General features: G+C 35.5%; 1 protein-coding gene across 1 annotated transcript; it reads left to right on the forward strand.

Moving 5' to 3' along the window:
- The first annotated feature begins 4,790 nt into the window (after window positions 1-4,790).
- LOC311301821 (torsin-1A-like) lies at window positions 4,791-8,468 on the forward strand. Its single transcript, XM_084427172.1, has 5 exons — window positions 4,791-5,123; window positions 5,491-5,756; window positions 6,161-6,336; window positions 6,486-6,619; window positions 7,773-8,468. Exons 1-5 carry the CDS (start codon window positions 4,982-4,984, stop codon window positions 8,021-8,023), a joined length of 969 nt encoding a protein of 322 aa, XP_084283298.1. The 5' UTR covers window positions 4,791-4,981; the 3' UTR covers window positions 8,024-8,468.
- The last annotated feature ends 7,770 nt before the right edge of the window (window positions 8,469-16,238 follow it).

Here is a 16,238-nt window from a genome sequence, read left to right on the forward strand (position 1 = left end):
GGATTTATTTCGACATTATGAATAACATTGCTGCCCTCAAATGTTAATCTGAACTAAAATAAACATTTGTTTATAAGCACAAAATATTACATTTAATTTTTTCCAAGGAGCTGTTTTGTTTTATATGCTCCTAAGAAGAGTTAATTATAGCTCCATCATTGCTCAAAGAAAAAAAATTTCATACTTAAAATTCAAAAGTATCAAAGTCATACTTTATGATGTTAGTTTTAATAAAAAAAGAATAATAAAAAAAAAAAAATCAAGGAAATTTCTCTGGCATTTCTTTCTTTTTGCTGTATCGAAAACGTACCGAACCGTGACACAAGTGTATCGTATTGAACCGAAACGTGAATTTTGTGAACCGTTACACCCCTTACACTGTTTATTTTCTGGCCTTGAGTTGGACAATAAAGTTGAAATTTAATTTCAAATGGTTCTCAAGCAGAGAGAAGAGAAACATTTCTCATTCAAAGCACTGAAAGCAGTGATTTATGTTTTCTTTTTCAGGTTTGAAAATGCCATATCCAATACCCTGTACCATTCAATTTTATTTTATTTAATGACATTTATGTCAAAGATACAGGAGAGTGATAATACACACATAGCAGCCAATAAAATCTGTTGTTCAATATCTGACTGCTTGTATTGCCTCATGACTGATGAAAAATTTGCCTTGTTGTGTGCAGTAGAATTCTGATGCATCGCAATGCATCGTAGAATCGAATTGAATCGAATCGTTACCTGGTGAATCGTAATCGAATCGAATTGTGAGGGCAGTGCCAATGCACACCCCTAAAGGACACCTTTACTGATCAGCAAGTTCAATATGGTTAGGGTTAAGGATGGGATGGGCTTAAGGACATGGACAACTAAGGTTCCAATAAGGCCAGTATCCATTTATGATTTTAATAAATATAATCATATACGCTGAAATAGGGATGCACCAATACCACTTTTTCCAGAAAGAGTCTGATACCAATACTTCATTTTTAGTAGGGTACAATGGGGCTAAAGGTGCACCGGGGTAAAAGGTGCATTTGATTTGATTTTCCTCTAAACCACTATGTGGCACAAAAACTTGCTGCAGCACTTTCCAAAACATCTGCTTTTCAAGATCAACGTGGAAATTTGGCTGATCCTTGATGCAATCGCGGACAGCATGCAGCGCAAAGTGGATTCAATGCTAATTTGATATAATATTTGATGTGTTTTTTAAATGTTGTAGATTTAAATAGCAAATGAGAATCACTAAATTTTTTATATATTTTGAGACAAAGGTCTTTTTATTGGTTTTCAGTTTTATTCAAGCTAATTAAAGCAACAGTTTTTCAATAATGGAAGATTATGTAAAAGTATGGTAATGGGGGTATAAGGCACAATACGAGTTTTCCCATATCCGACCAAGCTACAAAATTTTAAGCGATGTCTGTGAAAAAGGGATGTGATCGACAAGCCCTGTGCCGCACAAACAAGACACACGCTGGCCGATACTGAATATTTGGTTGCATTTAGACATCAAATAACTCCTTTCATTTTTAATGTGTATGTCTACAGGTGGATTTCTGCAATCCAGTCTCATAGCTCATCATCTGGTTGATCACTATATTCCTTTCCTACCTCTGGAGCTGAAGCATGTGCGTCAGTGCGTCATGGCTGAGATGGTCCATCTGAACATGACTGAAGACATTAATCTGGCAGATAAAGTGGCCAGAGACATGCCCCCCTTCCCTGAAAATATTTTCAGTTAAAGGCTGCAAATCTGTCAGACAAAAGTTGGTCCAAGTGGATGAATAGACGAAAGACTGTAGCAGCACTTGGTGTCCAATTAACTTTTAAACAGTTGAACTGCAATGAAGGATGACCACCATACATCTCTCTGTTTGAGAGAGAGAGAGAGAGAGAGAGAGAGAGAGAGAGAGAGAAGGGCCTTCTATGCCATTAAAAAATCTATCTAATTTGAAATATCAATTAGAATCTGGCTCAAAGTATTTCAATCAGTCATAGAACCTATTGCACTATATGGCAGTGAAGTTTGGGGTCCTCTCCTAAATCACGATTTGAAAAATGGGACAAAAATCTGATTGAAACCCTGCATGCCGAGTTCTGTATCCTGAGAATACAGATGAACACACCGAACAATGCATGCAGGGCAGAATTAGGCCCTCTACTAATCCACATTGACAAAGAAGCCATCAAATTTTGGAAACATTTAAAATTGAGTGACCCCAACTCTTATCATTTTAAAGCCCTTAAAAACCATAAAGTGAACACTGAGAAGAGCCCCCTCATTCAGCTGGTCCTGAGGCTCCACAAACAGACTAACACGACTAACAATAATCAGCCTTACACCCTCATCCACAGAATCCGGCCCAACCAAATTATTAAAGCACAACAAGAAAATTACCTCACTTAGGCTATTGGACTGAAACAACAGAAAAACAAAGTAAACTTGAATGTTATTTGGCCCTAAATAGAGATTACACACAGGGATGGGCAGTATTTCATACATGTATTTAAAATACGTATATACGTATATTTTGTATTTTAAAGCCTTTGGAAAAAATCAAATGTAATTTGTATTTAAAAACATTTAAGATGAGTATTTTTGTATTTTCAAAATACATAAAATACTTTTTGCCAGTCAACCTCTTTATCAGGGTATTGATTTTTTGCATCAAGTAGTTCAGACATTCACTAGCTCAGCATTGGAACAGCTATTTTTTTCGGAATAAGGTGAGAATGTCATGATCAATTCTACTTGTTGATTAAAGTTAAAATAGTGCATTATTCAGTTAACATGAAAGAATAAAATAACACAGACAAGTGGGAAAATAGCGTTAGCCAATCAGTCTTGACTGTTTATTTTTATCAACTAGCTTGTCAAATGTGTTTAAAGCATTACTGCATGTTAGGGCTAGGTGATATGACACTATCATAGCGATGATATAAAGTGTGAATTGATGGAATTTTTTTTAATCATTTACATAGATGGGCCTATTTGTGGGGTAAGCAAATTTATCTGTGCAGCTTTTAGTGGGCAGGAATTTTGGAACGTTGGAGTGGAAAAACAAACACTGATGAATGACACACCACAAAAATCTTCAGCTTTTAGTTTTATTGTACAAAAAAAATAATAATAATAAAGGGGTAAATAGTGTCAAATGAATCTAAATTAATTCTAATTTTAAAGATTGAATTTCAGTTTATGCTGTGGAATCAAAACTGATATTGAGAATTGTGAAACCATGATATTGTTACTGTGAAGTAAAATTGAGATTTTGGTCATATCGCCCATCCATATTCTTTGCTAGATAGCAGAAAAGGTTCCCACAGTTTTACATACAGTATGGATTTTTTAATAGTGTTCACCACAAGTAATAGACTACATTGTAACCAGAAATAAGTATATAAATGGCTTCTATTTTGCATAAGTTTATTTGTAATTGCCAGAAAGAAAGAATGACAGAGAGGGCAGAGATGAGGTTAGGAATGAAAAGTCAGTAGGCCTAGTAGTTTCGTCATTCACTGTGACCTATACCTGCACTAGATGGCCAATTTCACATGTATTTTGTGTATTTTCAAAATACAAAATACTGTATTTGTATTTAAATACATTTTTCCACACAGTATTTTGTATTTGTATTTTAAATACTTTTCCATGTATTTATAAGTTTTTAATAGTCTCTTATGATATTTATTCAAAATACTACCAGCGGGCAGGCCTAGAATAAATGAACAAGGATCGACATCTACTGTATATTCATCCCAGAATATTGCCAACGTGGTCTGCAATTTACTTCCAAAACAACTGAATTCTGTGACAAGACCAGATACAATAAATATTATTACCAACTGATGTTTTGCATTTTGAGGGAAGACTCAATCCCACTGGAGATATTTACTGAAAAATCATTTTCCCACATCTGTCGAAGATTTTCTGTCTCCTCGGAAGGTCAAATTTAATGTAACATAAATATGAGATTTTTTTTTTGTCTTGTGTCTTTTAACAATATTTCAGTATTTTTACCCGTGTTGAAAATTTCAATCATAGAATTATCCATTTACAAAGTGGTATTTTTGCCAATAAAGTTCCTTAGCTGTAAATACCTGAAGAAATTATGTTTTGACAGATCAATTTTTGCAGACAACTGTTCGAAAAACAGAAGCGAGGGACACTCAAATATATCTTTCAGCCTTACACTTCCTAAATAATTCAAGAGGTTAAACCCAGAGTAATCAGTTCCAGTATACTTTATTTTATTATTACATTTATTTATTTCCAGGCAGCAGAACACATGATCATGATGAGTAAGGTTTGGTATCACTCTCTGTGATGATGGTGTACCTGATTAGATCCAACTAGTATACAGTAAACTTACGAAGAGTTGAATCACACAATGAATACAGAAGTGAATACACAACATGAAAAACAAAGCGATGTTTCATACACATGTATTTCATATATAATATATAATATATGAGAGGCTCAACCCGAGCTGCTGAGTCTAGCCATTTTCAAGAAACTGCTGAATGTGCATCTGTTTAGGCAACACTTGACCCATTAATAGTAACACTTACTATTCTGTATCTATTTTTTTTTTTTAAGTTAGTCTGTGCTGGACTATAGGGACTGGTCACAGCGCTTGTTGGTTTGAATGCTTCTTGCTCTTCTCATTTGTAAGTCGATTTGGATAAAAGCAAGAATTTCTGTAGTGGTCATGGTTACAACGAGTCCAAGACAAAACATAGCCTACTGAAAACTGGAAAAACAAGAATAGCACGTTTTCTTCCTCGTAGTCTGTAAATTGGATTTGTAAGGCGTATGCCATTGCAGCGTGTTTGTAAAAGGCTATAAAAAGGTTCGAATGAAATAGATGTTTGTTGAAGCCGTGCAATTTACGTCTCTTAATCCGTCAGTTCTCCCTCCGAGTTACTTTCTAAAAACAAAACCGTGAACGCGATTGGATGATTCGCTTTCACAATGAAAGCATGCCTTTTGTTAGTTTTATTGCTGGTGTCTAATATTACATTATCTACAGGTTTTCCGGATGTGTTCGCGGCTGCATCTAATGCATTTAACTATTTTTTTGAACGGGACGGCTTGCTGCCTTTTGACCCCAAAGGTGAGTAAAACTGCAAAATAATGTATAGGCTAGATATCGTTTTTTTTTTTTTTTTTTACTATATATGGTTCAAACAGCGTTAAATGTTTCCTTTGTTGAATGTCGGATAACTTCCATTCCCTAAAAGCACAAAAATGTTGCGTTGTAGGCCTAATTTGTTTTATGTGGTAAAGTTATATTTTGACAAGGTTATTATGTGACACCAGGTTGAACACGATATAGTAGCCTATGCTACTTTCTTTTGAAATGTTTTTTTTTTTTTTTTTTTTTTTTGCTTTCTGTGTGTTTTTGTAGATATTTGTTTATAGCACAAATTATCATTGCAAGATAAACAATCTTTGACTTCACATTTCTCCACATCTTTCAGGTTTAGAGAAAGATTTAAAAGACTCTGTCTTTGGACAGCACATTGCATCTGATGTTGTACTAAAATCTGTAACATCATTTATGACTGACAGCAAACCAAACAAACCACTGGCCCTCTCTTTCCATGGGTCTACAGGAGTTGGAAAAAGCCATGTTGCTAAAATCATCGCAAGAAACATTTATGAAAAAGGAGAAAACAGCAAACATGTTCACATGTATATATCTCTGCATCATTTTCCACACAAAGTAAATTCAGACTTGTACAGCGTAAGTAAATAAATGGCAGTACTTTAAGCCTGGGCCTCTAGCAATCACATTTAGCCCACAACAAATGATTGCTTCTTTATGGTCAGGCTCTGTCTACCTTTAAGATGTAAGATGGCCCACAAGACTCTCAGACTCAGAGTTGGCCAGATAGTTGTGGATTTGGGTCATTTACAGTTTCAGTATTTTCATTTTATACAGTAATGAAGTTGTGTTTCTGTTAAACGGATTTCTGTCTCTTTTACACCATTTTTCGCCCAGTATTCATTACACTGAAAATGTAGTAAACTGTATATTTAAAATGATAATATTAAAGTAAAAATAATGTACATATTTGTAAAATGACCGTGGGAATATTGCACATATCAGAAGTAATTTCTCTACTAGGATTTACATGTTCTGTTTAGGCACAGCTAAAGCAGTGGATTTCTGAAAGTGTATCAAGTTTTCCCCGCTCCATGTTCATATTTGATGAAATGGACAAGATGCATCCAAAGCTGATTGACACCATAAAGGTTTTTCTGGACTACAATGACCGTGTTGACGGAGTTTCATACCACAATGCACTCTTCATTTTTCTCAGGTAAAGCTCTCAAATCATGGGTTTGTTTTTCAGATTTCCACAAATGCAGTTGTAGGCAACATATTAGCTATATAAAATTCAAACGAAGTGGTAATTAAATACCTCTACTCTTCCAAAACATTGGCCTAATAAGCTGTGTTTATTCTTAGTAATGCAGGTGGGAATGTGATTGCTGAAGTGGCTCTGGATTTCTGGAGAGAAGGCAAAGATCGGGAAGAGCTACGGATGAACAGCAAGGAGATGGAGACTAAAATCTTTCAAAACATTTTTAATGATGAAACAAGTAGGCTATGTATTAAAAGATCATTGAAGTATTCAAGTATTTTTTTTCTATGTATTTCAAATGAACAAAATATTTGAAAAGTGAAAATAAAGTGACGCGGATTTAATAGGCCCATATTTAAAACTTGATTTGGTGTCTTCACAGTGATCAGATCAGGCTGGCATATTGACGATTGCAGCTCATATGTAAGACCAAAGCATACTTAAATTTGGCCGGAATAGCATATGCGTACATCCAAATACGTATAGCTTTTTAAAATAAAATCCATATATAAACGTATAAAACAATATTTAACTGTGGCTCCCTTCCTGGACCTTCGAGGAAACCTTTACTGATCAGCAGGTTCAATATGGTTAGAGTTAAGGATGGGATGGGCTTAGGGACATGGACAAGAAAGGTAACAATAAGGCAGTATCCATGTAGGCTATAATATTTATCCAAATATAATCATATACACTGAATTAGGGATGCTGATGATACCAATACTTCATTTTTAGTAGGGTACAACGGAGCTAAAGGCACACCAGGGTAACCGGCGCATTTTATTTTATTTTCCTCTAAACCACTAGGTGGCACAAGAAAATTGCCAGAGCACTTTCCAAAACATCTGCTTTTCCGGATGCATGAGGAAATTTGGCAAAGGTCTTCAGTGTTGTTCAAGCTAATTAAAGCAACAGTTTTTCAATAATAGAAGATTATGTAAAAGTATGATAATGGGGGTAAAAGGCACAATACGACTTTGGTAGTGCCATATTGACCAAGCTGCAAAGTTTTAAGTGATGTCTGCGAAAAAGGGATGTGATAGACAAGCCCACGCGTTTGTGCCGCTGCACGCTTAATCTTGTCTCTTATCAGCTCACGCACAACAGCTATAGCGTGAATATTTAATTTGTTAAATATTCTGTTTATTAGCTAAATTTACTTCATAGACAGCCTTCTCTGATATCTCCACTGTGATCTATTTGCTCTCTTGTCTGTGTTTCATTGTTTGGACACAATGACACACGCTGGTGCTGATTGGTATTGGGTTTTGGTATCAGAGCATTTTGAGAACGAGTACGAGAACACAAGCTCAGTATTGGGCCCCATGCTGAATATTTGGTTGCATTTTGATTTTAAAAACTCCTTTAATTTTAAATGTGTATGTCTACAGGTGGATTTCTGCAATCCAGTCTCATAGCTCATCATCTGGTTGATCACTATATTCCTTTCCTACCTCTGGAGCTGAAGCATGTGCGTCAGTGCGTCATGGCTGAGATGGTCCATCTGAACGTGACTGAAGACTTTGATCTGGCACATAAAGTGGTCAGAGACATGCCCACCTTCCCTGAAAAAGAGAAAATCTTTTATGTTAAAGGCTGCAAGTCTGTCAGACAGAAGTTGGTCCTACAAATGGATGAATAGATTAAAGACTTTAGCAGCACTTGTTGTCCAATTAACTTTTAAACATACAGTTGAACTGCAACGAAATATGACCTTACATCTCTGTTTAATTTGACTAATTAATATTTTAGTCTTGACGAGTGACATTGATATTTGGAGTCTGGATTGGAGTCTCTGTATTAAAATTTTAATCTAGACCTATGTCCAGTCTGTTTAGTCGGGTTTGAAAGAAACATGTATACCTTTGCATCTGATACCATCAGTGTGTTTTGATAATGGCATGGTAATACCACGTTAAATGTCTGAGAGAGAGAGAGAGAGAGAGAGAGAGAGAGAGTGGTGTATTCATAATCCTGCCCTGCTGTTGGTTTGAATGCTTCTATTGCTCTTCTCATCTGTAAGTCGATTTGGATAAATGTAATAAATGTAAATGTAGCCTAATGTAAATTCAAGACCTCATAAAGTGAAATAGGCCTATTATTATTATCATCACCCAGTTCAAAGTAAGAAGCACGTAAAGAATTACTATGGCAAGCTGTTTTAGCTTAAATTGTACCCAGCGTTACTCGTCGTAATTGCATTTTTAATAGTAAGAATTAAATTTGAGAGCTCTACAATTCAATTCTTACCAGTAGCAATTACAATTAGAGAGCTCTACAAATGAATTTTTACTAGTCATATGTCTCCATTGACTTCCATTCATTTTTAATTACGGAGCTCTACAATTGAATTGTTACTAAGAAGAATTACAATTAGAGAGCTCTCTTATTATTATATAACAACTTGAGGGAGAGTAAATGATGACAGAATTTTCATTTTTGGGTGAACTATCCCTATAATTGCAGAGCTCTGTAATTGAATTAAAGAGCTCTGCAATTGCATTCTTAGTAGTAACAATTGAAATAGAGAGCTCTCTACTTGGAATTCTTATTAGTAACAATTCAATTGTAGAGCTCCGTAATTAAAAATGAATGGCAGTCAATGGAGACATATGACTAGTAAAAATGTATTTGTAGAGCTCTCTAATTGGAATTGTTACTAGTAAGAATTGAATTAGAGAGCTTTGTAATTGTAATTCTTACTAGTAAGAATTGAATAAGAGAGCTCTCTAATTGTAATTGATACTAGTAAGAATTGAATTGTAGATCTCTCTAATTGAATTCTTAATAGTAAAAATGCAATTACGATGAGTAACGCTGGGTACAATTTAAGCTAAAACAGCTTGCCATAAATTTCTGTAGTGGTCATGGTTGCGAGTCGATGTCAACATACTGTAAACTGGAAAAAACAAGAATAGTCTCGTAATCCTCGTAGTCTGTAAATTAGATTTGTAAGGCGTATACCATTGCAGCGTGTTTGTAAAAGGCTATAAAAAGGTTCAAATGAAATAGATGTTTGGTGAAGGCGTGCAATTTACATCTCTTAATCCGTCAGTTCTCCCTCCGAGTTACTTTCTAAAAAACGAAACCGTAAACCTAGACTGAAAGAGATCTGGGTGATTCAATCCGTGTATCATTCGTTCAGTCGTTTTTTTATTTAATATTGAAAGTAGAAAAATGAGAAAACAGTTCCTTTTTCGATTTTCATTTTTTCCAAAACAACGAAAAACAAGAATTCAGCTTGAGTTTTCGTTTTTCGTTCTGATGTAGAAAAATGTATAAACAGCTGGAATATTCGAATTTTACACGTGGGTGGGAATGAAACGCCCCTTTCATTTGATTTGTCAGCCGAAGATCAAACTGTCCCGTCATCAGTTCTTCCTCAGTTTTGCACTGCAGAATAAGAGTCCTCGCGTTGTGATTCTTAACGCGTTTATTGCAACTACATTTCATCTTTTTTTTTTCATCAAATAACCAGACTAACATGGCTCGACACAACCCGTACTGGGAAAAACACTAGACAGGGCTTTCTTCTGTGTAGACCAGGAGTTGTGCCAGGGGTTTGCTATTTTCCTATTTCCGAACTGTAAAGTCACGTTTTTTTTTTTTTTATCATGAACCACGCTGTGTTTTATTCTCAAGTGATTATATAATGCATTTTACTTAAAATAATCTAAATGTTGACTTTGAAAAGTAGGTGCGAGAAGGCTATTCACTCTATTTTGGTTCATTTTTGGTGTGCGCCAGAAAGATGTTCAAGGAGACTGAGACGCGCTAAAGCAGCGCATCATATTGTTTTCTTTATTTTCCAAAGGCATGACATTTTGTAGTCATTTTGAATGTACACAAATAAAAATATAAATGTTACTGTTTCGAATGACAGAGTATTAAACGACAGAATATTATTATTTCCCCTGCTGAGCAACAAATCCAAGTGATGTCGCCGGCGCATCGCTCGCTCACACAGCATCTCTAGGCTATTATCAGTCACTTCTGGCATGGCTAACATTGCAGCCTGTTCATTATTAAAATAAAACACAGTCAACCAAACATATAAAAAGTTATTCTGCTTAATTTAATTGGTCTGTTGTACAATATAAAGGCTGTGCCGCACAGTAGGCTACTTGCTGTTATTCCAAACTAATTTCCCTTGCTTTGAAGATGCTGATTTAGCCTATACGTGTATTGGGACTCGACTTAAGTATAAAGCCTTCTTTACATTACTAGTTAGCATCCAAATGTTACATTGCAAATATGGAAACTTTGGACCGAATGAGAGATGCGCGAAACCAACGTCGGTACAGTTTCAGTTTCGATTCAAATAAATTCGTTTAGGCTTGGCGTTTAAAATTGGCTAAATGTTGTTTATAATAAAGGACAAAATAGGCTATTTTTATAAGCTATTAGGCTATATTTTTATTATACGTGGCTACTTATTTTTCATTCTTGTTGTTTTCTGAATAGGCCTACCATTCATTTAAGGATTTGACATAGGCTACAGTAAGGGGAAGTAAAATACGCATAGACATAGCCTATATGTTATTAATAGTGTTTATAATGTTAATGTTGCATTTTATTTACCGATCTTTTACACTATTTCTGAATAGGCTAATAATAAAATGCGTTTGTTTCCCTCTCAACATGACCCGGTGCGCTGCGTACAAGCGCACATCTTTGAGATATAAATTAATACATTTTAATAAAACACAAGGCCTACATCATAAAACTCAGAAGAGTGTGTATTTTAATATCTCTGTTGTTCTTTGTTCTCCGGTTGTTAGATAGTCAGTCTGAATGTCATGCGTTTACGTTAATATAGAAATATTATATTGTCAATGCATTATTCTTTTCTTTTTGTATTAGTGTTAAAAATATTAAATTTACAACTAATTATATTGATTTATATCTTCATTTATTATTTAAAAAAAAAAATTACTGGGCGAGGGCGACCATTTAGGCTAACAGCCGTCATTTAGGCATACCCAGCTGATAAAGCGTAGGTGAATTTATATCTACACAGAAGAAAGCCCTGTCTAGTGTTTTCCCAGTACGGGTTGTGTCGAGCCATGTTAGTCTGGTTATTTGATGAAAAAAAAGAGATGAAATGTAGTTGCAATAAACGCGTTAAGAATCACAACGCGAGGACTCTTATTCTGCAGTGCAGAACTGAGGAAGAACTGATGACGGGACAGTTTGATCTTCGGCTGACAAATCACAGGAAAGGGGCGTTTCATTCCCACCCATGTGTAAAATTCGAATATTCCAGCTGTTTATACATTTTTCTACCTCAGAACGAAAAACGAAAACTCAAGCTGAATTCTTGTTTTTCGTTTTTTTGGAAAAAATGAAAATCGAAAAAGGAACTGTTTTCTCATTTTTCTACTTTCAATATTAAATAAAAAAACGACTGAACGAATGATACACGGATTTGATTCGCTTTCACAATGAAAGCGCACCTTTTGTTAGTTTTATTGCTGGTGTCTAATATTACATTGTCTTCAGGTTTTCTGGATGTGATCGCGGCTGCTGCATCTTATGTCGTTTAGGGTAGAGTGGGGGAAAACGCCCCCCTGGGGTAAAACGCCCCCCACCTGTTTTTCCCAAAATAATCACTAAAAGTAGTCAAGATACATTTTTACTGTTGCTATGCACTACGTTGATAACGGGGATATACAAATCTCTATGGAGAAGCTGACACCAGCGACACATTTGAAGAGAAGAGGATTACATGGTAAATGCTATAATTTTCAGATATTAGTAAATAAGTGTTTAAGAGAATATTGTTCTGCAGGATATCGCAGTGATGTATGATAAATGAATAGTGAAGTCTGTAGTTTGAGATCGTATATTATTTATAAGGAATATAATTATATTTTAAAAATTAAACATTTTTTAAAAAACTCATAGCTTGTGGGGTAAAATGCCCCCTACGCTGAGGGGTAAAACGCCCCCCCTGGGGGCATAGTTTCTCTATCATAATTACTATAATAAAATATTTCTGTCTATCAAATCCTTTGTTTTACACTTAATGCAGTATAACTAGGTGGTAAAATCTAAATATTTGAACAAAACATGAAAAAATTACCTCAAGTGAGCATTAACTAGCTAGCTTGCTAGCACAGTTAGCTCACTGATGGAAGGTAGTTAAATTTGGCTATTTTGGACATTGCTGAAATAAATATTAATATATATACATGTTGATACATTACTTGCCTTTTACCGTTAGAGATTAAAAACTATTGTCTGTTAATTTTGCTGTTGATCTATGAAGCAAACTGGTTGGTAAGAAAGGGGGCATTTTACCCCACCTTGGAGGGCGTTTTACCCCACCGCTGGGGCAAAACGCCCCCTTTGTACAAAAATATTTTCAGTGAAAATACTAATTAATTATGAAGGCTGAGCAATTTTAATTTGGTGAATAACTCCTGCCATAGTCACTCAAAACCGGGATGGCAATTCTAGTCACATTTATGTTTTGTTTCACTGTAATGTCACATTTTCCTTAAGGGGGGCGTTTTCCCCCACTCTACCCTACAAATTTTTTGAACGGGACGGCTTGCTGCCTTTTGACCCCAAAGGTGAGTAAAACTGCGAAATAATGTAGATATCGTATTTTTTGACGATATATGGTTCAAACAGCATTAAATATTTCCTTTGTTGAATGTGTCGGATAACTTCCATTCCCTAAAAGCACAAAAACCCATTGTAGGCTCATTGTAGGCCTAATTTGTTTTTGTGGTAAAGTTCTATTTTGACAAGGTTATGTGGCACCAGGTTGAACGTTGATGTGGGAACGATATAGTAGCCTATATGCTACTTTCTTTTGAAATGTTTTTTTTTTTTTTTTTTTTTTGCTTTCTGTTTTATTTGTAGTTATTTGTTTATAGCACAAATGATCATTGCAAGATACAAACAATATTTGACTTCACATTTCTCCACATCTTTCAGGTTTGGAGAAAGATTTAAGAGACTCTCTCTTTGGGCAGCACATTGTGTCTGATGTTGTACTAAAATCTGTAACATCATTTATGACTGACAGCAAACCAAACAAACCACTGGTTCTGTCTTTCCATGGGACTACAGGAGTTGGGAAAAATCATGTTGCTAAAATCATCGCAAGAAACATTTATGAAAAAGGAGAAAACAGCAAACATGTTCACCTGTATATATCTGAGCATCATTTCCCACACAAAGTAAAGTCAGACTTGTACAGCGTAAGTAAATAAATGGCAGTACTTTAGGCCTGGGCCTCTAGCAATCACATTTACAACAAATGATTGTTTTTATGGTCAGGCTCTGTCTACCTTTAAGATGTAAGATGGCCCACAAGACTCTCAGACTCAGAGATGGCCAGATAGTTGTGGATTTGGGTCATTTACAATTTCATATCTTAATTTTATACAGTAATGAAGCTGTGTTTCTGTTAAACAGACACCATTTTTCGCCCAGTATTCATTACTACATTGACAATGTAGTAAATTGTATATTTAAAATTATAATATGAAAGTAAAAATAATGTACATATTTGTAAAATGGTTGTGGGAATATTGCACATATCAGAAATAATTTCTCTACTGGAATTTGCATTTTCTTATTATTCAGGCACAGCTAAAGCAGTGGATTTCTAAAAGTGTATCAAGTTTTCCCCGCTCCATGTTCATATTTGATGAAATGGACAAGATGCAGCCAAAGCTGATTGATACCATAAAGGTCTTTCTGGACTACAATGCCCGTGTAGACGGAGTGTCATTCCACAATGCACTCTTCATTTTTCTCAGGTAAAGCTCTCAAATCATGGGTTTGTTTTTCAGATTTCCACAAAAGCAGTTGTAGCCAACATAATTAGCTATATAAAATTCAAACGAAGTGGTAGTTAAATAGCTCTACTCTCCCAAAACATTGGCCTAATAAGCTGTGTTTAATGCAGGTGGGAATGTGATTGCTGAAGTGGCTCTGGATTCCAGGAGAGAAGGCAAAGATCGGGAAGAGCTATGGATGAACAGCAAGGAAATGGAGACTAAAATCTTTCAAAACATTTTTAATGATAAAAACAGTATGTATTGAAAGATCATTTAAGTATTCTGCAAAATATTTATATTTTCAATGTATTTCAAACGAAGAAAAGGTACAGGTATTTAATACTTCGCTGTCTTCGCAGTGATCGGATGGGCTGGCAAATTGACACTTGCAGCTCATATTTTAAGCCCAAAGTATAAAGCATATGCATTCATCCAAATACGTATAACCTTTTAAAATACAATCCATATATAAATGTATAAAACAATATAATTGTGGCTCCCTTCCTGGACCTTCGAGGACACCTTTACTGATCAGCAGGTTCAATATGGTTAGGCTTAGTTATGCTTAGGGACATGGACAAGTAAGGTTCCAATAAGGCAGTATCCATTTATGTATAAATTTTAATAAATATAATCATTGAATTAGGGATGCATGCACCAATACCAATACTTTCATTTTTAGTAGGGTACAACGGTGCTAAATATGCACCGGGGTAAAAGGCACATTTTATTTTATTTTGTGCTAAACCTGTGGCACAAAAACTTGCAGCAGCACTTTTCAAAACATCCGCTTTTCAAGATGCACGTGGAAATTTGGCTGATCCTTGACGCAATCGTGGGCAACAGCGCAAAGTGGATTCTGTGCTCATTTGATTTAATATTTGAGGTTTTTATAAAATGTTGTAGATTTAAGTAGCAAATGAGAATCGCTAAAATTATTGAACATATTTTGAGACAAAGGTCCTGTTAATGGTTTTCAGTGTTGTTCAAGCTAATTAAAGCAACAGTTTTTCAATAACGGAAGATTATGTAAAAGTATGGTAATGGGGGTGAAAGGCACAATACGACTTTTCCAATTGTTGACTTTCTTTGCTAGTGCCATATCCGACCAAGCTACAAAGTTTTAAGCATTGTGTAAAAGGGATGTGATAGACAAGCCCACGCGTCTGTGTCGCTGCGCACTTAATCCAGTCTCTTATCAACTCACGCACAACAGCTATAGCGTGAATATTTAATTGGTTGAATATTTAATTAGATACATTTACTTAGACATCCTTATAGCCTACATCACTGTGCCCTATGTTTGCTCTGTTGTCTGTGTTTCTTTGTTTGGACACAAACACGACACACGCTGGCGTATCGGGCTGAATACTGAATATTTGGTTGCATTTAGACATCAAATAACTCCTTTCATTTTTAATGTGTATGTCTACAGGTGGATTTCTGCAATCCAGACTCATAGTTCATCATCTGGTTGATCACTATATTCCTTTCCTACCTCTGGAGCTGAAGCATGTGCGTCAGTGCGTCCTGGCTGAGATGGTCAATCTGAACATGACTGAAGACTTTGGTCTGGCAGATAAAGTGGCCAGAGACATGCCCTTCTTCCCTGAAAAAGAGAAAATATTTTCAGTTAAAGGCTGCAAGTCTGTCAGACAGAAGTTGGTCCTACAAAATGGATGAATAGATTAAAGACTTTAGCAGCACTTGTTGTCCAATTAACTTTTAAACATAGCCTACAGTTGAACTGCAATGAAGTATGATCTTACATCTGTTTAATTTAACTAATTCATATTTCAGTCTTGATGAGTGACATTGATATTTGGAGTCTGAATTGGAGTCTCTGTATTAAAATTTTAATCTAGACCAGTCTGTTTAGGGTTTTATTTTTTTTTAATTTTTTTGGTAATGGCATGGTAATACCACGTTAAATGTCTGAGAGAGAGAGAGAGAGAGAGAGAGAGAGAGAGAGAGAGAGAGAGAGAGAGAGAGAGAGTGTGTGTGTGAGTGTGAGTGTGAGTGTATGTGCCGCTATGAATCTCTGCTAATGTTAATGCG

The sequence above is a fragment of the Rutilus rutilus genome (assembly GCF_951802725.1).
Source record: "Rutilus rutilus genome assembly, chromosome: 13".
In the NCBI taxonomy this organism is placed as follows: domain Eukaryota; kingdom Metazoa; phylum Chordata; class Actinopteri; order Cypriniformes; family Leuciscidae; genus Rutilus; species Rutilus rutilus.

Coding starts and splice junctions, on each gene's coding strand:
- LOC311301821 (XM_084427172.1), top strand. CDS start 4,982: ATGAAAGCATGCCTTTTGTTAGTTTTATTGCTGGTGTCTAATATTACA. Junction 5,757..6,160: donor TAAATTCAGACTTGTACAGC/GTAAGTAAATAA, acceptor TGTTCTGTTTAG/GCACAGCTAAAGCAGTGGAT. Junction 6,620..7,772: donor CATTTTTAATGATGAAACAA/GTAGGCTATGTA, acceptor GTATGTCTACAG/GTGGATTTCTGCAATCCAGT.